Source organism: Gadus chalcogrammus, chromosome 4, assembly GCF_026213295.1.
Source record: "Gadus chalcogrammus isolate NIFS_2021 chromosome 4, NIFS_Gcha_1.0, whole genome shotgun sequence".
Classification (NCBI taxonomy): Eukaryota; Metazoa; Chordata; class Actinopteri; order Gadiformes; family Gadidae; genus Gadus; species Gadus chalcogrammus.
This window is the reverse complement of record NC_079415.1, coordinates 5,876,372-5,901,873: the sequence shown is the minus strand read 5'-3', so window position 1 is coordinate 5,901,873 and position 25,502 is coordinate 5,876,372. Positions and strand designations below refer to the sequence as shown.

The 25,502-nt window shown below is 51.0% G+C and overlaps 1 protein-coding gene across 1 annotated transcript in view; it reads right to left on the bottom strand.

Moving 5' to 3' along the window:
- Positions 1-25,502, bottom strand: part of stab2 (stabilin 2) — a 43,252-nt gene that overhangs the window by 1,756 nt on the left and 15,994 nt on the right. Inside the window, exons 22-67 of the mRNA XM_056589359.1 lie at positions 25,389-25,500; positions 24,431-24,611; positions 23,556-23,649; positions 23,054-23,212; positions 22,353-22,451; positions 21,896-21,988; positions 21,758-21,805; positions 20,880-21,013; positions 20,322-20,505; positions 19,683-19,766; positions 19,035-19,142; positions 18,117-18,248; positions 17,696-17,824; positions 17,500-17,559; positions 16,683-16,778; positions 15,774-15,969; positions 15,256-15,351; positions 14,956-15,013; positions 14,801-14,874; positions 13,370-13,495; positions 12,887-12,960; positions 12,251-12,322; positions 12,035-12,154; positions 10,229-10,273; positions 9,910-9,999; positions 9,654-9,809; positions 8,873-9,001; positions 8,505-8,564; positions 7,967-8,137; positions 7,447-7,536; positions 7,176-7,322; positions 7,035-7,094; positions 6,266-6,389; positions 5,910-6,059; positions 5,117-5,221; positions 4,708-4,815; positions 4,186-4,379; positions 3,576-3,717; positions 3,216-3,349; positions 2,846-3,011; positions 2,557-2,663; positions 2,062-2,181; positions 1,547-1,693; positions 818-931; positions 496-627; positions 122-232 (exon numbers count right to left, since the gene is read on the bottom strand). Of these exons, the coding sequence (XP_056445334.1) occupies positions 122-232; positions 496-627; positions 818-931; positions 1,547-1,693; positions 2,062-2,181; positions 2,557-2,663; positions 2,846-3,011; positions 3,216-3,349; positions 3,576-3,717; positions 4,186-4,379; positions 4,708-4,815; positions 5,117-5,221; positions 5,910-6,059; positions 6,266-6,389; positions 7,035-7,094; positions 7,176-7,322; positions 7,447-7,536; positions 7,967-8,137; positions 8,505-8,564; positions 8,873-9,001; positions 9,654-9,809; positions 9,910-9,999; positions 10,229-10,273; positions 12,035-12,154; positions 12,251-12,322; positions 12,887-12,960; positions 13,370-13,495; positions 14,801-14,874; positions 14,956-15,013; positions 15,256-15,351; positions 15,774-15,969; positions 16,683-16,778; positions 17,500-17,559; positions 17,696-17,824; positions 18,117-18,248; positions 19,035-19,142; positions 19,683-19,766; positions 20,322-20,505; positions 20,880-21,013; positions 21,758-21,805; positions 21,896-21,988; positions 22,353-22,451; positions 23,054-23,212; positions 23,556-23,649; positions 24,431-24,611; positions 25,389-25,500 (5,331 nt within the window). The remainder of the gene's footprint in view (positions 1-121; positions 233-495; positions 628-817; positions 932-1,546; positions 1,694-2,061; positions 2,182-2,556; positions 2,664-2,845; positions 3,012-3,215; positions 3,350-3,575; positions 3,718-4,185; positions 4,380-4,707; positions 4,816-5,116; positions 5,222-5,909; positions 6,060-6,265; positions 6,390-7,034; positions 7,095-7,175; positions 7,323-7,446; positions 7,537-7,966; positions 8,138-8,504; positions 8,565-8,872; positions 9,002-9,653; positions 9,810-9,909; positions 10,000-10,228; positions 10,274-12,034; positions 12,155-12,250; positions 12,323-12,886; positions 12,961-13,369; positions 13,496-14,800; positions 14,875-14,955; positions 15,014-15,255; positions 15,352-15,773; positions 15,970-16,682; positions 16,779-17,499; positions 17,560-17,695; positions 17,825-18,116; positions 18,249-19,034; positions 19,143-19,682; positions 19,767-20,321; positions 20,506-20,879; positions 21,014-21,757; positions 21,806-21,895; positions 21,989-22,352; positions 22,452-23,053; positions 23,213-23,555; positions 23,650-24,430; positions 24,612-25,388; positions 25,501-25,502) is intronic.

The following is a 25,502-nucleotide window of genomic DNA, read 5'->3' as shown; positions in this document are numbered from 1 at the left end:
GGCAAAATCTCAGACTGAAAATGATACAGCTGTAACCGTGGCTACTCAGGCCACTAGAGGGCGCCAACAGGGAAACTGAAACAGTGCAGTATAAAACCCCTTGAGTGAGTTCCAGACTTACGGCGGCACTGGGAGGCGACAGCTCTGCGGGGGGCGACGTGTCGAAGATGGGGTTGATGATGTTGGAGTGGCGGGGCGTAGGGGCGGAGTCTTCCTCTTGCTCACCTTCATCCTGTCGCATGGAAAAGGTCTCGATCAAACCATCAACCAAAACACTCACTTAATAATAATATATTAGACTTATGAAACGCTTTTCTAAATACTCAGACGCTTTACAGAGGGAACACAACATAAAATCATTTAATAAGAACATATGGGGAGGCAGGGGTGAAAAGAGAAAGAGGTTATTTTGTGACAGCAGTCTTAAGAAGGTGGTTTTTGAGGTGCATGTTTGGATCACACGTTGGAGGAAGGAGGAGGAAGGAGGGGCCCGACCTTGAAGTAGCTGAACTTGAAGGGTGTGGCTCTGTGCGTGTGGAAGCGGTATCCCACCACGAGGACCGCCGCCACCAGCGCCAGCAGCAGCACGAGTCCCACCCCCATCCCGGCCTTGTGTCCCACATGGAGCTGAGGGGCACACAGGGAATGAGACTCCAACACAAACCCTTTGGTGGGCGATACCGTGAGCGTTTACCTCCAGGGAGGTTTTCTAAGTGTTGCAGAGCCATCCACTTCTTTGTAGCCGTTACAAAGTCGCCTTTAATTGTTCTGATGATTCTAAGCCGAGTGGCTATGCTAAGAGAGGTGGGGGGCTCACCGGTTTGTGGGGCGCTGGGGGGGCCTTCAGGGGCCCCGCGATCACGTGGATGACCCCGTTAGACGCCACGATGTCAGAGTCGATGATGAAGCGTTCGTTTACGTAGCAGGAGGACTGACAGCATTCACGAAGAAGTTATAGTTATGATTCATAACAGTATGTACTTAAAATGTAATGACGTAATTGAGAGGATTTATAACAGCAAACCATGATATTAAAAATTACAGCACCTTAATTACAGTGTCACTGTGACAAGGTGACACTGTAATGCAGTGCATTAGCCAACCACAAGGGGGGCACTGTCATGCAGTGTGTTAGCCAACAAAAATGTGACACTGTAATTCAGTGTATTGGCCAACAAGGGGACACTGTAATGCAGTGTGTTAGCCAGCCACAAGGTGACACTGTAATGCAGTGTGTTAGCCAACAAGGTGACACTGTAATGCAGTGTGTTAGCCAACAAGGGGACACTGTAATGCAGTGTGTTAGCCAACAAGGGGACACTGTAATGCAGTGTGTTAGCCAACAAGGGGACACTGTAATGCAGTGTGTTAGCCAACAAGGGGACACTGTAATGCAGTGTGTTAGCCAACAAGGGGACACTGTAATGCAGTGTGTTAGCCAACAACAAGAGACACTGTAATGCAGTGTGTTGGCCAACAAGGGGACACTGTAATGCAGTGTGTCGGCCAGCTTAATAACAGGAGGGAGGAGGAGGGGAGGTGGTACCAGTGTGTCGGTGTTCATGAAGTCCACCAGCCCCTGGATGGTCAGGCTGCCCTGGCGGGTTCTCAGCCGGCTGCCGTTCTTCATCTGGCTGAGGGCCAGCGCCTCGCCCTCCGACAGGTGGTGCTCCATGTCCCTCTCCGTCAGCGTCTACCGGACGGTTCAACACCATCGTCAACAACCACTCAGGGGGTAGAGTGCAACCGGAAGGTTGCAAGGTGTGTGTGTGTGTGCGTGCGTGCGTGCGTGCGTGGCGTGCGTGCGTGCGTGCGTGCGTGCGTGCGTGCGTGCGTGCGTGCGTGCGTGCGTGCGTGCCTGCGCGCGCGCGCGCGTCCGTGCGTGCGTGCGTGCGTGCGTGCGTGCGTGCGTGCGTGCGTGCGTGCGTGCGTGCGTGCGTGCGTGCGTGCGTGCGTGCGTGCGTGCGTGCGTGCGTGCGTGCGTGCGTGCGTGCGTGCGTGCGTGCGTGCGTGCGTGCGTGCGTGCGTGCGTGCGTGCGTGATACTGTTCCGTCGACGTGCCTGGTTCTCCAGCAGGCCCGAGTTGTCCGGTACAAACAGAGTATTCTTGGTGCTCAGGTCACTCAGCCGCGACACAAACTCCTTCCCGGACCGGGAGCTCCGGGAGTAGTTCAGGATTTGCTGAGGAAAGGAAAAGGAGGAGTTTAGCAAGGCAGGGGCACGGCCGGAGTTCAACCGCAAACCCCTGATCCCACTGTGGAACAAGGTGTGTTTTTGGCTGGCACTTAATGTGGATACTTATTGTTTGTTGTTTGTCCTGGCATATCGTGGTGTAGCATCTTATCCTAGCTATCTTTGTTGTACAGGGGGAATGGGTTAACCTAGCGATTGCAAGGGCTTGGCACTTGGTTCTATGAACATCCTTACTGTACCGACAGCCATATATTGTTGTGTCTCTTTCTTCTGACAAATGTACTTGTTGTAAGTCGCTTTGGATAAAGGCGTCTGATAGATGCCCTGAATGTAAATATGAATGTAATGTAAATGTTCACATACGGTGAAGAAGTTGGAGAAGTCCGGTGTGGACTGTAGGACCTGGAGGAGGTTCCCTGAGCAGGAGTAACCATCGCCCACATACCCCGGTTTACACGCACACGACACCTCTGGGGCAGAGACACAACGCACAATTAAACACGCACACCTCTTGAGACGAGAGCAAAACGATCACAAATCACAGAGATGATTTCTGCCATAATATATATATCCCATCTTTAAACAACCCTGAATGTGAGAGAGAACATCGGAGCAGAGCTGTTCCTCTGTTCGGTTCTGTTCGGACCCCTACCTTTGACTCGGTAGCAGAAGGTGTCCCAGGTCTCACTCAGGTTCTTGCGGGTGCCGTAGTCCACGATGCCCACGTGACCGAAGCCACAGTTGGGGTTGGAGAAGGTGGTGGGGTACGCCACCCGGGCCTCCGTCAGCCAGCCCGCAGAGCACAGGTTGAGGCCCGCCTGAACCCATGAGCAGAGGGTTACAGGTTGAAGCCCGCCTTTACCCATGAGCAGAGGGTTACAGGTTGAAGCCCGCCCATGTCCAACATTTAGCACTTAACACACTTAACCCTTAACTCTGGCACATTTGACGCTTTACACTTAACACACTTAACGCTGACCTTTCACACTTGACCCTTAACCCTTGACCCTGTGCCCCCCCACCTGCTGGGCGTAGGAGAGCTGTTTGTAGGAGGCGAGGCCGGCCCCCTCCCCCCCGCAGGCCGCCGCCGCGCCGGCGTAGGTCAGCTTGTAGGGGCCCTTATCGGAGCGCAGGTGGAACACCCCCACCGTGGCGTCTGGAAGCACACACACACACGCACACACACGCACACACACACACACACGAAAACAGGCACCCACACACACGCACACACACACACACACACACACACAGACACACATACACACACACACACACACAGACACACATACACACACACACACACACACACATGGGTTGAAGGGGAGTATTTGCAGGGGGTTCGGTGTGTTGTGATGACCTCATCAATGACCTCATCGTACCCTCAAAGTGGAGGTCCGTGCACTCCCCGTCCAGGTGGCACGCGCCGTTGTCTTGGAGACAGCGGTTGATTGGCAGCTCCTTGACCTCACACTTGACCCCGTCACCAATGTAGTTGTTCTTACAGGCGCACTTCTTCTTGCCCTGGGGGTCACAACAATCCATCTTCAGAAAGCCCTCCTCTGGTCTCTAGACATCTCTCCCATCTTACCCACAACACCTAGGGTTGAGGGTCACCCCAGCCCCAACCCTGACCCTAACCCTTATGACCCCTGACCATTACCCCTGACCCCTCCTACTGGGCCGGTCATGGCTCAGGTGGCGTGCTCGGAGCTAACCCTGACCCCTCACCCTGACCCTAACCCTGACCCCTAACCCTTGACCCCTGACCTTAACCCTAACCCCAACCCCTGACCCCTCCTACCGGGCCTGTCATGGTGCAGGTGGCGTGCTCGTGGCTAACCCTAATCCCTGACCTCTAACCCTGACCCCAACCCCTGACCCCTGACCCCTCGTACCGGGCCGGTCATGGTGCAGGTGGCGTGCTCGTGGCTAACTCTAATCCCTGACCTCTAACCCTGACCCCAACCCCTGACCCTTGACCCCTCGTACCGGGCCGGTCATGGTGCAGGTGGCGTGCTCGTGGCAGCCCCCGTTGTCCGTCAGGGAGCAGGGGTCGATGGGCTGGCAGTAGAAGCCGTCCCCGCTGTGCCCCGCTGGGCAGACGCACCCCACCTTCACCCCCGTCTGCCGGCAGCGCGCCCCCGCAGCGCAGCCGCCGTTCCCCGCAGCACACAGGTCCACCACTGGGGGGGGGGGGGGAGAGGGGAGTCAACCACACAGGAGAGACACAGGTCCACCACTAGCGGGGGGAGGAAGGGGAGAGAGAGGAGTAAACAACACAGGAAAGACACACATCCACCACTAGGGAGGGAGGGGCACTGGTCCACCACTAGGGCGGGGAGAGGGGGGAGAGGGGGGGGAGAGAGTATCAGACCGAGGAGTGAACAACATTGGAGGGGCGGGGAACGTCCAGGGATACACCTGGTTACAGTGTTATAACACCAGGCGGAGTAGGAGGAGGAGGAGGAGGAGGAGGAGGAGGAGGAGTCCCGACGGCGGGGGGGGTCTTACGTGTGCACGTGGATCCGTTTCCCTGGTAGAAGGGCGCGCACATGCAGGTGTTGTTGTCCTGGCAGACCCCCTGTGGGGAGCAGGGCGGGGCGCAGACTGGGACCGCGGCTGGCAGGACGGCAGAGAGAGGGGGTTACAGTGGTCTGATCTTACTGGGACCAGTAGCCAAAGAACCGTGTTCCTATTGGTCGGATCAGCAGCTAGTGTGCGCGCGCAGCTAGTGTGCGCGCGCGTGCGCGCGTGCGTGCGTGCGCGCGTGCGTGCGTGCGTGCGTGTGTGTGTGTGTGTGTGGATTTCTGTGCGAGCTTGTGTACGTGTGCGTGTGTACGTGTACATGCATGTGCGTGAGTGTATGTGCCTGTGTGTGTGTGTGTGTGTGTGCGTGCGCGTGTGCCTGTGTGCGTCAGACCTTGCTGCACCTCGCAGTGGGCCCCGGTCCAGCCCTCCTCACAGAAACACTCGCCGCTGCCCCGCCGCCCGTCCAGACACGCCCCCCGCTGAGAGCAGTTACAGGCTGAGGGACCCAGGGAGAGACACATGAGCCATGGCCCAGGGTGGAGGGGTTACCGCGGCGACCACCTATTGACCCCTGACCTACTCTCCGAGGTCCCGGTCTGGGAAGGAGTCGCGGCACCGAGGCGTCCGTCTCTCTCTCTCTCTCTCTCTCTCTCTCTCTCTCTCTCTCTCTCTCTCTCTCTCTCTCTCTCTCTCTCTCTCTCTCTCTCTCTCTCTCTCTCTCTCTCTCTCTCATCTCTCTCTCTCTCTCTCTCTCTCTCTCTCTCTCTCTCTCTCTCTCTCTCTCTCTCTCTCTCTCTCCTTCCTGGCACTTAATGCACGCCCTTATTGTATGTTGTACGTCCTGGCACTTACAAACAGTCTTTAGTATCATGCAGCATCTTATCCTAGCTATATTTGTTGTTTACGGGGAATGGGTTAACCCTAGAGCGTTGTAAGTGCTCGGAACTTGGTTCTACGAACATCCTTTCTGCACCGACAGCGATAGAGTGTTGTTTCTCTTTCGCTTTGGATAAAAGCTTCCTTTTGAGTCCAGTCACGGCCCCCTGAGGGTCAGAGGCCCCTGAGGGTCAGAGGCCCCTGAGGGTCAGGGGCCTCTGAGGGTCAGAGGCCCCTGAGGGTCAGAGGCCCCTGGGGGTCAGAGGCCGTGACCGGACTCCTGGCGGCGTTCCCACGGGACACCGTACCCTGGCAGGCCGGCCCGAAGCGCCCGTCGTCACACAGCTCGCACGCCACGCCCCCGAACCCGTCGTGGCAGCTGCAGGTGCCGTTGCCGAGGTGACCGGCGTCGCAGTCGCCATGGTTACTGCAGACGGACCCTGCTCCCCCCGGGCAAGCTGGACGTTTACACGGACGTTTACACACAGACGTGCACACACACACACACACACACACACACACACACACACACACACACACACAGAATATATAAATACAATTGTTTTGTATATTGTGTATAAATATTATATACATATATATAATATAATCTACATACAGACGGACGGGTGTGAATGTTAAACGAGATGACATCATATCCTCCTACCCTGGCAGTCCCGCCCATAGTAGCCCGCGCAGCATTTGGGCTGCCATTGGTTGAAGATGCAGGTGGGCTGGCAGCCAGAGTTTTTCTGGTAGGACAGCATGGGCAGGTCGCATGGCTGGTGGCCCTACAAACAGACAAGCACTCATCTCATCTCAAGAGTGAGGCGCACCAATCTCACAAGAGTGAGGCTCTCACTAATCTCACGAGAAGAGTGAGGCGCAATAATCTCATTTGAAGAGTGAGGCACAGTAATCTCATGAGGAGAGTGAGGCACACTTATCTCACGACAAGTCTGAGGTGCACTAATCTCACGAGAAGAGTGAGGCACACCTATCTCATGACAAGAGTGAGGTGCACTAATCTTACGAGAAGAGTGAGCCGCACTTATCTCGCAAGAAAAGTGAGACAGATGCATCTCATGAGCAGAGTAAGGCACACCAATCTCATGATAAGAGCGAGGCACACTAATCTCATTTGAAGAGTGAGGCACAGTCATCTCATGAGAAGAGTGAGAAGCACTAATCTCATGAGAAGAGAGAGGAGCATTCATCTGATCTGAAAGAGTTCCTGATTAAGTCCACCAGGTTGGCTCAGTTCATGCAAAGGCGAAACCCATCTGCCCTCAACATGGCTGACATTACAGCGGTTGTATTGAATCCATCGGCCACAAGCGCCGGTGCCTCCAGACCCGGACTCTGAGTCGGAGCGGAGGGCTGAACCCCTCCATGAGGAACCGGCCGCGTGGAAGAACCGGAACAGAACCACCCACCTTCTTCTTGGATCCGCTCGGACACTCGGACGAGGCACGCAGGCAAACGGAACAGCTCATCTACGGCGGCGAGAGAAGGGAACAGCGATCATTACACCATCACGCACTCAGAGGGCCACCAGGGGAGTCCGGACCACCCACCTCGACCTCGAAGCTGGTCCGCTCGTCGCAGCGGCCCCCCAGGCTGGGCGGCGTGAGCAGGCAGTCGATGCCGTGCGCCACCCCGTCCTTGAAGGCCATGTTCCTCTGGACCACGCGACACTTCCCCTCGTTGACGAAGAGCGCCCCCTGCGGGGGAAACACACGAGGCAGCGTTCGGTGACCACGACGACGGACGACACTACCGATCCGCGGGGCCCTTCGTCAGCTCTGAGGAGGACGATGAGGGTGGTGTGTGTGTGTGTCTACGTACGATGGCGTCCAGTCCGCCGCGGCTGAAGCGGAGATGCGATCCCTGCAGGCTACGGGCCGACTCCATGAGACCCAGATCTAGAGAGAACACCTGCAGTAGGACAGGACAGAGCATCTCCCTGAGCAACACGCTGGTATGATCGACCACTACACCAGGTCATACAACAAGGTCCTTCAAGGTACCAGGTCAAAACAGTCAGGTCCTTGAAGGGTCCAGGTTATACAGTCAGGTCCTGGAAGGAGACATAACCACTACACCGGATCATACAGTATGGTCCTGGAAGTAGACACAACCACTGCACCGGATCATACAGTAAGGTCCTGGAAGGAGACACAACCACTATACCAGGTCCTACAGTAAGGTCCTGGAAGGCCCCACTACACCAGGTCCTACAATAAGGTCCTGGAAGGCCCCACTACACCAGGTCCTACAATAAGGTCCTGGAAGGCCCCACTACACCAGGCCATACAATAAGGCCCAGGAAGGCCCCACTGCCCCAGGGGGTCTGAGAGAGGCCTACCTGTCTGGAGGGCACCACGTGGTACCGGACATACTCCAGCAGCTGTTCTCTGTTGTGCGGGTCGTACAGGAAGTCCCTTTGCTGCTGGGACAGGGAGGACCACGCCCGGTCGGAGGGCAGGAAGACTGTGACGGGGGGGACGTCGCCCAGCCCGTCCATCACGCCCGTCTCCTAGTAAGGACAAAGAGCAGATTCAGAACCTGTCCATCACTTAAGAACGATTCAGAACCCGTCCATCACTCAAGAACCGATTCAGAACCCGTCCGTCACTTAAGAACGATTAAAAAAAAAACCGGTCACTTAAGAACAGATTAAGAACCCGTCCATCACTTAAGAACCGATCAGAGGCCGTCCTCCCCTTAACAGGTTCTGAACCCGTCCTTCACTTAAAGGATTCAGAACCCGTCCATCACTTAAGAACCGATTATAGAACCCGTCCATCACTTAAGAACCCATCCATCACATTATTATCAAAGTCAACCAGTGGGACTAGGATCCGTTTGAAACCGCATGAGGAACCAGGACCGCTGGACCTCACCTCCATCAGCTTGTAGAAGCTCGTGTATCCGTTACGCGCCGCCACATCCGTCAGGTTCAGCTGCTCAGGAGAGAAGAGAGTCAGACCAACAGACCTCCAGACAGACAGACAGACAGACCAACAGACCAACAGACCTCCAGACAAACAGACAGAGTGTTCCTGTTGTTCCTGTTCCTGTTGTTCCTGTCCGGCAGAGTGTCGAGGTGTCTTTGACAAAGCACCTAACCCTGACTGATGTCGTGATGTGATGTCGAATCCAGACATCCTGCTGATGCTGGAACAGAGACTTCCAACTCTCCAGCAGAAGCGCCCCAAGGCCATGAAATGCGCCGAGCGGGAAAAAATGATGATGATGATGATGTACTTACGGGTGAGGCCGTGTGGCTCTCTCTCTCCACGCTGGGTGGGACCAGGAAGGAGTCGATCTCGTGGATGATGCCGTTGACACAGGGCGTGCCGCTGAGGGTCACGTTAGCTTCGTTGATCAGGATGTGTCCCTGAAGACGTGAAGGTGGGAGAGAGAGGACGTCAGAGGATGTCTCCTCAAGCAAAGAAACATAACTACCACTTACACAGGGGACTGACATGTGATCTCATTTACTTCTCACTACTTAAAGTGGTAACCTCAAAGACCTCTGTGTCGTTCTCTGTGGCCACACCTTTGGCCATAAGGGGTTCTTGTTCCCACAGATCCCAACAGTGTCGCCATCGTCAACCAGTTCCTAACATTCCTAATACCGCAAACACAAGATGATGACGCCGAGCTAGGTTAGGCTCAGTCCCCGTGTCTCTGATTGTTTGTTAGCATGGTAGTCGCTCTGTCTCAGAGGTACAGATGTCTTATGCTTGGAAGCAATGATGAAGGAACCTCAGAACCTCCTCCACCAGAAAACAGAAGAAGTGGATCTGATGTGTAGATAGACAGCCAGGTGGTGGGAAACCTCCCCTGAGGCCCCCTGGTGGTCAGAACCTGAACAGGTGTTACCTGAGACCAGGTGGTCAGAACCTGAGCCCGGTTTAACCTTAGCAGGTGTTACCTGAGACCAGGTGATCAGAACCTGAGCCCGGTTTAACCTCAGCAGGTGTTACCTGAGACCAGGTGATCAGAACCCCAGATCATCTGGAGGTCAGAACCTGAGCAGGTGTTACCTGAGACCCCCCGGTGGTCAGAACCTCCCCTGACAGCGAGGTGAGGTTCCTGGGCACGGCGAGGTCGCTTGCGGTGAGCAGGTGGCCCATGACTATGTGGCTCTGGAGGATGTAGCCCAACGTGTCACGCACCCCTCCGCCCCACAGAGCTTTCATCTGGCAGGAGAGAAACTTGGTAAGGTGATCCTTTTGGACACAGAAGTACACATCCGGGAGGATACTGACGTGCGGGAGGAGGTGGTTATTATGTGCTTACTGCTTTGAATCCAGCGGCGGACGTCAGTCCGTTGGGGGCGAAGATGGTGAAGGGGCCGCGGCCGTTCAGTCGGAACTGGGGCAAGTACCTCTGGGGATCACGAAGCAGTCTTCCTCAGGTAAGGCTCCTCAGGTATCAAAGGTGTGTGTTATAATAGAGGTGTGTGTTATAGAGATATGTGTTTTCATAGAGGTGTGTGTGTTATCATGGGTGTGTGTGTGATCAAAAGTGTGTGTTATAGAGGGGTGTGTTATCATAGAGGTGTGTGTTATAGAGGTGTCTGTTGTCAAAGAGGTGATTGTGTTTTAGCGTCACTTACCATCATGTTTATGAGGAAGGAAAGGGAGCCCTCCCTGAGCAGCTCCTGTGGATAGCAGAACATCACAGGTCAGCCAACGCATTGAAAACACTTTGGGCCCTATCTTGCATCCGGCGCAATGGACTTTCTCATTGGCGCATGTGTCGTTGCTAGTTTGCAAATGGCGCAGAGCGTTCTTTTCCCTCCTGCGCCACGCGTCGGTGAATTAGGGAATGATCTTGCGCCCCAAGGGGCGGTTCGGCGAAAGGAGGAGGCTTGTTCAGGCGCAAACGTTCCCTGGTGCTATTTTACAGTTTCAGAAATCACTTGCGCCACAAACCAGGAAATACTTGGTTTAAAGTCAGATGCTATTTTAAGGGCGCATGCATAATGTTGCTTGTGCACCTTGCGCATAGACTTTGCTTCTCTCATCTACCTAGCCACAGATTCTTGGAAAATTATTTGGGAAAGAAAAGCTGATACAGCGGTAATAAGTTGTACATTTAAATCAATGTATCTGCCAACACCATACAGCATACTTATTTTCTTGACACAGACATCATGGACATGCCCATAACTTTTAGGATTGATGAGTATTTGATCATGAGAAAACATTATTTTACCGCGAGTGAGTGTTAAAAAGAATGAATGAATGCGGGCGCGCGTGTGTGCATGTGTAAAATAATTAATGAATGCGCGCGCGCGTGTGTGCCTCCATCTGTTTAAACACGCAAACTAAACACGTAACACATAATACAGTCCATGGCAATGTATATGTGGCACTGTGTATTAAAAGACATAGGATTATTCCCCCCCCCCCCCCCCCCCCCCCCCTTCAATATTTATGCCAAAGTCAACTAGCTAAACACAGGTTCTGTCTTATCGCAAGGTATTTTGAAAGGGTTACATTATTGCCTGGACGAACTCGTATTCACCAGCAGAGGTCGCTCTAGGCCTTACAGGTGGCTGGGCATCGGTGACTGACACCACGGTAGTCCCGAAGTAGGACAGTACGCGAAGTATCGCAAATTAATGTATGTATATGAATGTGTGTTAAGTTTTCTTTGTCGAAATTTGTTTGAGGACTCATTATTTATGAAGTTCCATATGTGAATTAGGCCATATTATTCGGCCATAAACTGAGCCACTTGAAGTTTGCAATACATCTGTCTCATCGGAGACTGCAGACACGCTGTCAAAATATCAATTTGTCAGATTCAAATGTGCTCATGGCTCTTAAAGGGGATGGGAGCTGGCACTCTCATTGGTTTATTGCACGTTACGGCCAAACCACACCTGCGCGTAAATAGGCTACTTCAGACCAACCCTTTTTAGATCTGCGCCGGGCGCAAGAGTCATTTTTGCGCCGGTAAAATAGCAAAATCGCCATAGAACCGCCCACAAAGCTACTTGCGTTTGGTGCTTCTCACTTGCCTTTCAGACCGTTAAAATAGGGCCCCTGGTCTCTGGAGCTTCATGTCACGCCGGCCACTACTGCCACCTAGTGGGGGCCAGTCTATTCATCCATTCATCTCCCGTGTTGTACACACCTGTCGGCAATCCTCCATAAACACCCAGTATATCAACCCCGGTTCTCCAGACAATCGTCCCTAGATCGTTGTTTCACACCAGATGTTGCCGAAACCCTCGCCTGTCTGACAACTCGCCATCCTTCAAGCCCCAAGTCCCGCCTTTTACATATCTGTTGATTCTCATTAGAGAGCCTTTAATTTGCTCTCTGTGTCAGCCTCACTCTGTGTCGAGCATTTGGGTCCACTCGCTCTACTTCCCCATAACTCTTCCGGGGCCGCCGTCCTCGGCGCTCACCTCTCTGAGGGTTCCTTTGCAGTAGGCTCCGTCTCCCATCCAGCCAGGGCGACAGGTGCAGGTTCGAACGCCGGGAGCGGTGGTGTTGCACTTGGCCCTGGAATGGCACTGTCCGTTTCCCTGCAACGTCGGAGCAACGGGCCGTCACCGGTCTGGGGTCGTGTCCAGACCCCTACGGTCTGCAGTTCAATGTTTGTTTGCATTTGTTACACCTACCTTGCGACACAGGTCAATCATCTCGCAAACCTGTCCATCTCCCGAGTAACCCTGCCGACACACGCACACCGTCTGTGGAGAGAGGAACCATCGGAACAATCGCCTGTCAAACAACGTCCGTCTCTTCACGAGAACCTTGACCAAAAATGTCCTTTGATCGCATGGAACAACAATAAGACATGAAAAAACTGTAATGCTTTGCAGGCCCATATGCTGTGAGTGGCACTAAGGGGTGGGAGGGGGGGCAGGAAGGGGAACCGCCTTGTTGGGTCCAGAGTGAATACGGTGGGCAGGGAGGGGACGTTAAGGGGGTGTTAAGGGTCCTACCTTGTCGGGTCCAGAGTGAATACAGTCTGGTTTAAGGGGGCGTTAAGGGGGTATTAAGGGGCCAACCTTATGGGGTCAAGAGTGGATAGAGTCTGGTTAAGGGGGTGTTGAGTGGGCCCACCTTGTTGGGTCCAGAGTGAATACAGTCTGGTTTAAGGGGGTGTTATGGGGGTGTTAAAGGAGTGTTAAGGGGGCCCACCTTGTTGGTTCCAGAGTGAATACAGTCCGGTTTAAGGGGGCATAAAGGGGCCTACCTTGTTGGGTCCAGAGTGAATGCAGTCTGGTTTAAGGGGGTGTCAAGGGGCCTACCTTGTTGGGTCCAGAGTGAATACAGTCTGCGTTCGTGTGGCACTGGACGGTTCCTTGGGCACACGCGTCGATCTCTGACACAAACACAAAAGGGAGGCTTAGGGTTAGCCTCCATACATACACATATATGTGTATGTTAAGTCTAGAACATACACATATACAGTATGTGTATGATATAGAATGATCAATACTATCTTTTAATGGTCATCTTCTAATCATCTTATTTCAAATATATTGTTGTTATATAAATGCAAAAAATCCCAAAAATCTAAATGGGTTATGAATTCAATTTTTTTTCCACAATGCAGAAAACAATTTGTATTGAAAATAAAGGAAAAGACCTCCATTTGTTTATTTTTGTCTTCATATTTACTTACTTATCTTTGCACCATTCCGCAAACATTACATTGATGGTGCTTGTCGCGTAATCTTCCTCATACCTCAGAAACTAATAAAGCTTTGCGCTTCGATCTGGATGCTTACCCAAGCAGACCAGACCGTCCCCCTGGTACCCGGGCAGACACAGGCAGTCCCTCCGGCCTGGCTGGGTCCGCTTGCACAGCGCATGGGGGCTGCAGTGACCGTTGGCCCCGCTGCAGGGGTCTATCGCTGCAGACAGGACCCGGGGCGACACGAGGACTCATCAAGACCACAACCCAGCAGGACCAAGCCCACGTTCTAACGCTGTCCTACAGGGGCCGAGTCTGAACTTAAAGGTTGGATCAGCGATTCTGATTGAAACATAAAGTATCACATTCATCTGCTTTTTCCTCACGATCCGCTAGCTGCCCGTCCCATAAGCAGGCTGTCAAAAAAACGTGTCTCTCTAGGCAGCCTCCGAGATCCCACAAAAAAAACAAATGGTACTACCAACACCTCAAAATCAAATTAAACAGTGTTCCAACCAATCACAGACAAGGGGTGGGTGTTGTGGTGTTTCGCGCTCGTGCACGGCTATGCCTGGGCTATGCGACCCTTCGATCGCGTATGTGTTGCACGTTTATGGTCACGCACGTTCATGAAAATGCGCGTCCATGATCATTTTTGTAAACACGGGAGGGAGGGGCTAGATGGCTCTGTTTGTTTGGAATCTCGCAACGGAAGTCAGGGCAACCAGAATCGCTGATACAACCTTTAAACGTGCTGTAGGCAAGCATTCTAGGGCAGCGTTCACATCTAGCGTTTTTTGTAATAGGGAAAAGCTGAGCCGGCCGTTTTTTCAACAAAAAGAAAAGCTTGCAGCGTTTTTTGCCCTAAAAGCGCCGAGAGCGTTTTTTCTATCGCCTATAGCAACGAACCCATTCTAGACCCGACGTTACTCGCCTACTATGCATCCAGGCTAGGGCCCTTTAGACATGTCGTAGATCTCTTTTTATAATGTAAAAAAAGAGCTTGTTTTACATTATATTCCATAGGAATATAATGTAAAACAAGCGCTGGCAGCTTAAAAAAAACGTTAGATGTGAACGCGCCCTAAGGCTATACAGGGACACCTTTAATAACACCAGTATATATAATCGCTCTTTAATGTTACCTACTACACTTTCAATAATACTAGTCTATATAATAGGTTTAAGGGGGCGTTAAGGGGGTGTTAAGGGGCCTACCTTATGGGGTCAAGAGTGAAGTAAGTACCTCTAATAATACTAGTATATAAAATAGCTCTTTAACGCACAGCTCCTTGAATACTAGTATATACAATATCTCTTTTATTGTACAGCTCCTTTAATACTAGTATATACAATAGCTATTTTCATGTACAGCTCCTTTAATAATAGTATATGCAATAGCTCTTTTAATAATACAAGCATATATAATAGCTCTTTAATGTACAGCTCCTTTAATACTAGTATATACGATAGCTCTTTAACCCTACCACCATTAATACATTCCATCTTTTAAAAAATTCCTTACCTCTGCAGTCAGTACCGTTGCCCTCAAACCCAGCAGCACAGACACACTGCATCTGGGACATCTTGGTGATACAACTTAAAAAACAAGAAGCCTCATGTTTAGGTTTTTCGACCAATCTGAAGACTCTTAACATCCATTGGAGAGACGTCACCTACTTTGCACTGGTATGGCACTTGGCCGCTCCACACAGCTCGTCAGCGCCGGAGTCCACCTCTGGGGACAAAAGATGAAGGTCACCTTCACTACCAGAGGCTAACCGAGCAATCACATACTTTCACTGGTCTGACGGCTGCTAACAGAGGCTAACACTGAGAGCTAACCGATCAATCACATACTTTCACTGGTCTGACGGCTGCTAACAATGGCTAACACTGAGAGCTAACCGATCAATCACATACTTTCACTTGTCTTTCAGCAGAGGCTAACCCCCACTAGCTAACCGAATGTGATCATACTTTCGTCACAGTGGATTCCCTTCCACCCGACCTCGCACACGCAGGTCCCGTCCCCCAGGGGCCCGTCCATGCATCGGCCGCTCTGACACAAGCAGTCTGGAGGTGGAGACAGAATACAGGGAGCCTTGAACGCAGAGGAAGTGAAACAGCATCAGAAGACCCCAGATACGATTCAACAGCTAGCCGCCTGGATAAAAGTTATGCAGCGATTTCTTTCCTTTCCTGTCCAATAACTTTCCTTCTCGCCATCTACATTTGTTCCTTTAATTTACTTACGTACATGTTTACTCAAAGCTGCAAGTACCGTTTCTACTGAAGCTATTCACGGCATTAAAAACATTGTTTTCTCTATAGAACGGTTGATTGTGGTCCACGTTACGCTAAAGTATCCGTAGTTCTAAGTCAAGCCACTAGAGGCTGCCAAAGGGAAACGTACACACTGCAGCTTTAAGTGTTTCACTGTAGTATTACTGGTTCTCTGCATTTCCGCTTTGTTTGCGGTTCAGTGATGGTGGTACCTTGGTCACAGTGAACCCCGTACTTCCCTGCGACACAGGATTCACACGCGGTTCCATTGAAGAACTGAAGGCAGGTGCAGCGCCCGGTTCCTTTGGTCCCGTCATCGCACGCCCCCTGACCCGCGCAGACCTGGCCGTCGTACCCGGGACACGGCTCACAGTACCGCCCAAAGAACCCGGCGCAGCAGCGCGGCACCTGCGGGCAGCCGGGCGGCCATGTTGTCACTCTGTTCATGCTGAGCCACATGCTAATAGATAGGATGTGGCTCACCATGTCTCTCTGTTCATGGTGAGCAACATGCTAAAAGAGAGCATGTCTATCTGTCCCCCCGGCCAGATTGGGGAACCGGAACAGGTGTAGGCATTTACATTTATATTTACATGCTTTCATCCAGAGCGCCCTTCAATAAGTACATTTGTCAGAAGAAAGAGAAACAACAATCTATCGCAGTCGGTACAGGATGTTTATAGAACCAAGGGCCCAGCACTAACAATCGATAGGCTAAACACTTCCCTGTATACAACAAAGATAACTAGGATAAGACGCTACACAATGCTAAGTACTATTTTTAAACGCAATAAATGCGTACATTAAGTGGCAGGATGTATACCATACAATAAGTGTGTAAGAGGGGTTGGGGGGGGTAAGGGGGGAGGCTATGCAAAATCCAGGGGAACTCTAAACATTCAAGGGTCGACATCTGTCTACCGATGCAGTGTTTAAAAAAACTTTCTGGAGAGCTTGACCATCAAGCGGATCCAACTTACAAAATCTTTCGATATTCTCCTTAATTCTTAATTATAATCGCCTGAATCTGTCAATGATTGAAACATCGGGGCCGGTGTGTTTGGGTTCTGCTGGACGGTTGCCAGGGGAACCAGCCAAGAAGGCGGTCCCTCGCCACTCACATCCACGGTTCTCTCACAGGCGCTCTCGCAGCCGTAGTACTGCCAGGAGTGACCTGGAAACTTCGGCTGCACACCGCAGTGTCTCTCCCTTGTGTTCTGCAAGTAGAGAAATCCATATGCCATCAGTAAGGAGTAACGCTGCCTTGGACCCCTTTGACCCTCCTAGCTGAGTCTCGAGGTGTCCCTGAACACCTCACCTTAACCCCCAAATGGTGGCTGTCACCTTGCACGGTTGACTTTAATTGTTTTATCCACTGTATGTAACTGTCCCATTTGTGTTTGTGTGTATGTGTTGTCCTAACTGTGTGACGGGAGCCCACTTTTAAACTGCAACACAAGTTTACCTACGGGTACGAATAAAGTAACCTGAACCTGACTCCGCTGTGAATGTGTGCATGCATGTATGTCATTTTGGATAAAAGCGTCTGCTAAAAGCCCTAAATGTAAATTTCGGTGTAGACACTACTCCATCACACAGAGATATGGTCGCAGTCATTGAACAGGGTTTAGTAGGAGAGTTTGTCTTCAAATCTCTGTAGCTTCCGCCATAGCCTTCAGATATTAGCTTCATGCTTACAGGACAGCCCCTCAGCGTGTCGGAGGCCGACCACATCACCCCACGGCCAGAGAGACAGCCAGGGACAGATGACAGACAGGGATGAACAACATATGTAATATGGACAATAAAACATCGGAGGAACCGGACCCGGGTTGCGTTGTAAACCAACAGACGGTTCATTACGATATCAAAGTGTTTGAGGCTAACTCGTTAAGATGATCTTTGGGATCGATGTGTCAGAAGTGTAAGGACTCTCACCTGGGGGGTGTATCCGAGGGGGCACCGGGGCCGGGTATAACAGTTCACGCAGTGGGTCTTCTAAGAGGGACAAACACATGAGGGAACGTACAGTGATGATGAGGAACCTAGTCCAGTGTTCTTCTCATGGCGGTTGGAGTGTCGTGGCCCCGGTCGTGGGGAACCGGTGTGTGAGACGTTTGAAAGCTGGGCTCACCACCAGGTCCACGACGCGCACGGTGTCGCAGCGGTTCCGGTTGATCTCCAACACCGAGGCGAGGCCGTGGACCACGCCTTCAGCCGTCAGGAGGTTGGACACGTTCAGCTGGGCGCTGTTCACCAGCAGCTGAGAGGAGAAGGGAGCGCAGGAGGTCAGGAGGAGAGGAGGTCGGGGGGTCAGGAGGTCACAGGGTCAGGAGGTCAGGAGTAGCTCCTCTAGCAACTGGAGGGATGCTGGTTCTATCCTGGCTGAGTGTGGAGGTGTCCCTGAGCATGACCCCTGACACCTGACCCCTGACCCTACCTGCTCCTGGCCGGCGAACTGATCCCAGGCAGGGTCAACAACGGCTTTGATTGGCCAGAGGAGAGGAAGGCGTTCCATGTATGCAGTGAGGATGAGGCGTCCAGCGGGACGGTACCTTTCCATCTCTGGGGAAGATGGCCAGCAGGTAGGAGAACCCCAGCATAGTCTTCTTATACCCTGCGGCCTGCAGCTCTGTCTTCAGGAGCCGCTCATGGAGCAGGACGTGGTAGCGTGTGGTGTTCACATCCTGCAGGACCAGTGTTGGGGAGTAACGGGAGTACATGTACCGGCGTTACGTATTCAGAATACAAATTATAGCCAACTGTATTCCGTTACAGTTACAATTTAAATAGTTGGTACTTAGAATACAGTTACATTGTTGAAATCAATGGATTACATGACGATACTTCTGTTTCAGCAGTTTATTCGTGCTTTCACACCAACATAATTTAGTGCGTACTAAACGAGTTTGGTCCCTTGGTTCGGTACGTTTGCGTTGGTGTTAATGCAACCACCTCACTTCGATTTGAACCAAATCAGCCGACCGAGACCTCCCTGAACAGCTGGTCTCGGTTCGCTTCCAAACAAAACCTGGTACGGTTCGCTTGAGATGTGAAAGCGAACGCACCTCGGTCCGATCCAGTTCTACAAAGCATATGCCTCTTTAAACGTAGCAGGCACCCGCTCAGCCGCGCGCATTATGCAAATTATTGTTTGATTAGCGGTAACTCCAAGACTAGTAGCAAATTGTCGGACCGTCTGGGAATTTGGACAGACGCCCACATAAAATGTATGCTGGAAAACACATAAAAATGCAGATGCATTTAACACATTCAGCACCAGGATGAGGGAGAAGGAGTTCGACCGGTCCACTGCCGCCCCAGACCTTTTTGTCCAATGATTGAACGATCTCTCTTATTGGCAACACCTATGCACTTAGCTCAGTGTTTTTTCTCTCTCTCTCTCTCTCTCGATTTTACTGGCGATTTTACTGGCAGAACAATCAGGAACACACACACACACACACACTAACCAGGACATTGGCGGACGTTGTGCGCAGGTAGTCTCTCACAGCGCTGTCTGTCGGGGCGAAGATGGTGTACTGCTCCGCCTGCTCGATCTCATCCGTCAGATTGTGTTGCTGAGGAGAAGAACGCAGAGGACTCAAGGAACATCTGGAGAACACAAAGGAGTCAGATAACATCTGGAGAACAAAGAGGAGGCAGAGAACATCTGGAGAACGAAGAGGAGGCAGAGAACATCTTGAGAACACAGAAGACTCAGATACATCTGGAGCTTCTCAGTGCAGCTTTTTACTCCACAAAGTAGAAGGTTTCTCAGGAATGAAAGAGGCCAGGCAGAGCCCATGTTTGCAGGAAAAAATTCTCAATCGTTTGACTCTGGTCCACCTCTACACTTAAATCTTAAAAAATGAATCACTTCCGTCACACCAGAGTACTTCCGTTGCGCCTGGGTTGTTGTTGTCGGGCCAGGGTGTTGTTCTCCGGGGCTGCAGCTGGACCCTACTCAAACCAGCGGATCATCTCAGACCACATACTGATGCCGCTACAACTCTGGCCACTAGGGGGTGCTGATGGGGGAACTGGCCCCATGCAGGTTTAATGTCCAGTAAATTAATGAGACGCTGGATGAGGTGCATAGGAGGAGGAGGACGACGTACGATGAGGGCGGCCCGGAACAGGGAGAACTTGGGTCTCAACAGCTCCAGGAGTCCCTGGCTGTGTGTCCTCTCCGGGACTAGAACCTGCAGACACATGAAACACGTCAGACACACACACTGTGTACATGTGACAGTGTGTACAGGAGAGGACCCTGCATAGCCTCCCCCATAACCCCCCCCCCACACCCCCACAGCTCCTCTGTACGTCCTGCACACTAAATTAGCACATAGCATTGTGTAGCATCTTAGCTATCTTTGTTGTGTACGGGGAATGGGCTAACCTAGTGATTGTTAGTGCTTGGTACTTGGTTCTATGAACATCCCTACTTTACCGACAGCGATATATTGTTGTTTCTCTTCTCCTGACAAATGTCCCTTTGGATAGAAGCGTCTGCTATATGCCGCTAAATGTAAATGTATTATTTATACATGTTTCTAATTATATCCCATCAATCTGAAGAATTTCTAAAACATGAGTAACGTTTGCATCTATATTTAGGGCATTTAGCAGACGCTTTTATCCAAAGCGACTCACTAGCTAGGATAAGATGCTACAGAATGCTAAGTACTATTTTGTTGTACAATACACTGTTACACACGGCCCCCCCCCGTGGAGCTGGACCCCCGCTGGCTGCGTACCTTATCGATGACGTGGATCAGTCCGTTGGTGGCGGCCACGTTGGCCAGTGTGATTGCCGCCCCCCCTATGGTCACAGCCTGGGAGGTCTCGCCCACAGAGAGGGAGGTGTTGAGGAGGGAGGTGACCGGCGAGGTGGACGCCATGAGGCCAGACAGCGTGTAAATCCCCTGGATCACGTGGTTCCTGTCAGGAATCATGATAACAACGTGTAAGGTATCTATTGAGGGTTGTTGGTTTTTTGGATGCCCCTTTTCTGATATTTTTTATTTTTTTATGTTTGTAAAAACTGAAAAACTCTCAATTGTTTCATCAGTGGGGCAATCAGGCCATTTAGTCTTTGTTAACACAGCTGACATTGGTCACATTGTGGCTCAGCTGATTATATGACCTCACCATTTGCCTGAAGAAGACACAATCGTTTTTGTTTTTTTATATAAATTCATATGGGAGCTTAAGCAGTGCTGCGGACATTACGTTTCTTTCACTCCTGTCAGGAAATCCGACACGGCAGATATCAGGCCTGAAGACGCACTCGGGATGGAAATCCTCAGACTTACCGGATCATGCTAGGAAGGTTTCCCTTGGTGGTCCAGAAGCTCTTGTCGTCTGCAGCCAGGCTCTGGATGGCTGCAGAGGTGGGCACCAGGAGGGTGAGGTTCTGCTCCGACAGAGACTGGCCCAGATCCGCAGCCTGGGGGGGGGGGGGGGGGAACGTCAGCTGTATGAGTCTAGTCCTCGGTCCCAGGTCCAGTCTCAGTGGGCCTCACAGAACCCCCATTACACAACCCCAGCCCTCCTCAGGACCTGAGGGAGAACCCAGGAGAGAGTACCTAGGAGAGGGACCCAGGAGAGGGAACCCAGGACAGGGAACCCTAAAGAGGAAACCTTGGAGAAGGAACCAAGGAGAGGGAACCCTGGAGAAGGAACCCAGGAGAAGGAACCAAGGAGAAGGAACCCTGGAGAGGGAACTCAGGAGAAGGAACACAGGAGGAAGAACCCTGGAGAAGGAACCCAGGAGAAGGAACCCTGGAGAAGGAACCCTGGAGAAGGAACCCAGGAGAAGGAACCCAGGAGAAGGAACCAAGGAGAATGAGAACCCAGGAGAAGGAACCCAGGAGAAAGAACCAAGGAGAGGGAGAACCGAGGAGAGGGAACCCTGGAGCGGGAACCCAGGAGAAGGAACACTGGAGAAGGAACCCAGCAGAAGGAACCCTGGAGAAGGAACCAAGGAGAGGAACCCAGGAGAGAAACCAGGAGAGGGAACCCAGGAGAAGGAACCCAGCAGAGGGATCCTCCCTCCAGGGGCGTGAGGAGGCTCAGGGCCACGAGGGACGGACGAAGCGGTAGGATAACAAGAACAACAGAGGTCAAGTCAAATTAAGCTGTTGGAAGTACAAGTGAGTAGTGAGTGTGGATGAAGGAACGGGTCACTCACTGTCACCCATGAGAGGAACTCTAAGGCGTCTGGAATAGCGATCAGCTCCTGGCACCAAGCAGAGAAAGAGGGTTTAATATCACCTGACGGAAGTGGTGGTGGTGATGTTTTGTAACGATAATCTGATCGTGGTCTGACCTGGTCCACCGTGCCGTAGCAAACTTCTCCGTCGCCAGCGTATCCATCCTCACAGACACATCCCCACTGGCCAGAGACAAACTGGCATGTGGCCTGCAGTCACATAAGAATCAACTTCAGGACTTACTTTAGCTTTAAAGCACAGATTCAAAGTCTGAACCTCTTACTGTTTATTTGATATGGACATAGCAATTACATTGGACAGACCAGATGCATTGTTGAAGTGTTTCAGCACAAGTGCTAATTCACAACACTTGTACCATAGCTTTAAAGGACATACCTCTTACTCTCTATCTGTAAATGATACAGATAATAGTCTGAACTTGTTACTTCAGCTTTAAATGATACAGAGAATAGTTTAAACTTGTTACTGTAGCTTTAAATGATACAGATTCATAATGTGGTGTGCACTGATGGATTATGGCTGATAGAGTTCATGTACTGTTGGTTCACTCACTTGATAATGACAACCTCGTCCATTCTGGAGTACACACAGGTTGGCCGGTTCACAGTCTATTCCGTTTCCTTGGTAACCCGTCTTACACATGCAATCACTCTAGGAAGTCAGAAAGCTCAATTAATAATGGATAAATGATTGCATATTTATTGTATGGATATCTTCCTAGAGATAGCGTTGTTGCAGTCCTACTTTGTCACAGTAGAACCTCTGATCCAGCAGTCGTACTGTGTTACAGCAGAACCTCTGATCCAGCAGTCGTACTGTGTTACAGTAGAACCTCTGATCCAGCAGTCCTACTGGGTTACAGCAGAACCTCTGACCCAGCAGTCCTACTGTGTTATAGAAAAAACCTCTAATCAAGCAGTCCTACTGTGGTCGAGCAGTGAGTGATGAACCATTCAGAAGGGGATTTTAAGTATTTGAAGTCTTAAGTCTTGATTTGAAACCTTTACAGACAATCTTTACAGTTTACTACTGTTGGCCGAGTTTGTGATCGCTGACAGCCAATCACACGTTTTCGGGACCCCCGCCTCCAGCGCCGTGTTCGGTCAAGGTCAAATATGAAGCAAAAGACAAAGAAAGGCCCTGTTGACCCTGATCTGGGTTCTGACTTTAGACCATGAACCCAAAGCTGTTCATCTAGATGACTGATCTGAGATGTGATTCCTGAGACTGGAGGCCTCGTCTCCCATCCTGACCTGGCCGGGACCGATGTAGATGCAGGAGGCATTTCCGTGGCAACCTCCTCTGCCAGGGCCGTTGCAGTCATTGATTGGCTGGCACTCGTCCTGGTCCATGGCCCAGCCCTTCAGACACTGGCAGACGTGTGTTTTGGGGCCCGTCTTTATGCACTTGGCCTTCAGTGAGGAGGGAGTGAGAGAGTGGGGGAGTGAGAGAGTGAAAGAGTGAGAGAGTGAAAGAGCCTCAAATTCACGTAGTTCTGTTCTTATGAGTTCACTTAACCTCTTTCCCGCAAGAAGTATTCTGACTGCTATAATGTTCACTCGGTAGTTCATGTCAATGTTCACTCAGTAGTAAATGTTGACGTTCACTCAGTCGTACATGTTGACGTTCACTCCGTAGTAAATGTTGACGTTCACTCAGTAGTACATGTTGACGTTCACTCTGTAGCATATGTTGACGTTCACTCAGTAGTACATGTTGAAGTTCACTCAGTAGTACATGTTAATGTTGACATACATTACTGCCGCAGCCTCCTCTTGATGGGGCGGCACACGGGTCTCGTTCCACACACATGATCCCGTCGCCCTGGTAACCGGGCTTGCAGACACACCTGCGAGAAGCAACAGCAGATTCAGATTCACAGGATAGACTCTCTACCCCCGAACCCCCAGAGCAGTAGAAGGATCGGGTTTGTGTGTATTAGGAGTCGTCTGTTGGAGGATCATAGGCATTACATTACAGATAATATGCCTCTTTGGTATATGCTACACGTGAACCTCCTAAGATGGCGCAATTTGATTGGTTTGCTATCTCGGGATATTGGGCAATATCCCATGATTGAGATCTCAAACTCGGGATATTGTTTTCATCGACGAACGTCTCGTCACGCTAATAAAAACAAATAAACCGCTAATAAAAACGAATAAATCCCGGCTAGCTTGTTTAATTTTGGAGTGTTCACGTGCAGTATACTAAAAGAATTATTCACCTCAGGCTCCGTGGATATTCACTTTGACTTTGGCGAATAACTGTTAATAACGGTTCATTATAGCTGTTTGTATAACACCAAACTTTATTTATATTGCGCCTTTCGTGCAAAATTGCAACGCAAGGTGCTTAACAAAACAATAAAAAAAATAAAAAAATGTTTTTAAAATTAAACGGATTAAGAGAATGCTGAGCTTAATAGGAATGTTTTAAGGTTCATTGTAAACGTGTTCACAGTGTCAAATCAGGGTCAACATGTGTCCTGTAGTCTACTCTCTAGCGTCTTATTCAGGTCCTGACTCCAGGTCTGGGTGACCACGTGACAGGGTCACCTCCACCTCTTGGTTCATGGGTCATTAATCAACTGATAAACGCTCCGTCCGCGAGGAAGCAGCTCCACCTACTGGGCCGGCCCCTGGCTGAAGTCACAGTCGGCGTTGGCGTGGCAGAAGTGGACGTTGGGTCCGCAGGCCTGCGTGTGTCTCTCGCAGTGGGCCCCCGTGTAGCCAGGCAGGCAGGAGTCCGGGCGGCAGCGGCCGTCGGAGTCGGGCCGGTTGTCACAGGTACCCTGGTGGCAGGGGCAGGCTGGGGCAGAGGGGGCAGGACATGAACATAGAGGGCCTTTAGCAGATGCTTTGATCCAAAATGATTTACAATAAGTACATTTGTCAGAAAAAAAGAGAGACGACAATATATCGCTGTCGGTGCAGTAAGGATGTTCATAGAACCAAGTGCCAAGCACTAACAAACGCTAGGTTAACCCATTCCCTGTACACAACACACATTCCCTGTTCCCTATACTCTTACGCTAAGCTGCACTATGAGCACAGTTGGGGCGACCAAAGGCTAGATGGTGAATAATGACTTAATTAATGCCTATTGCTTGATTTATGAATTCATTAATTTTTGAATGTGTTGTGAACAAATTATGTTGAAAATGTGTAACGACGTGTGAAGGTAGGTGAATGAGTGGATAATAAATAAATGGATGAATGTGAGTGACTCCTAGTAGCTGAATGAATGGATGAATTTGAGTGACTCCCAGTAGGTGAATGAGTGGATGGGGGTAAGTGACTCCTTGTAGGTGAATAAATGGATGAATTGAGTGACTCCAAGTTGGTGAATGCATGGATGATGAATGAATGAATGAATGAATGAATGAATGAATGAATGAATGAATGAATGAATGATGTGAGTGACTCCTGGTATGTGAATGAATGGATGATGTGAGTGACTCCCAATAGGTGAATGAGTGGATTCATGTGTTTGACTCCCAGTAGGTGAATGAGTGGATTCATGTGAGTGACTCCCGGTCGATGCGTGACTGCATTGTGTGTCCCCAGGGGGCGCCCGTTCACTTACTTCTGCTGCAGCCCGGGCCGCACTTGTTTGAGAGGGTGCAGTAGTGACAGCGGGACCCTCTGAAGCCCGGCCTGCAGACACACGTCCCGTTACCCGCCAGACCCTCCATGCACT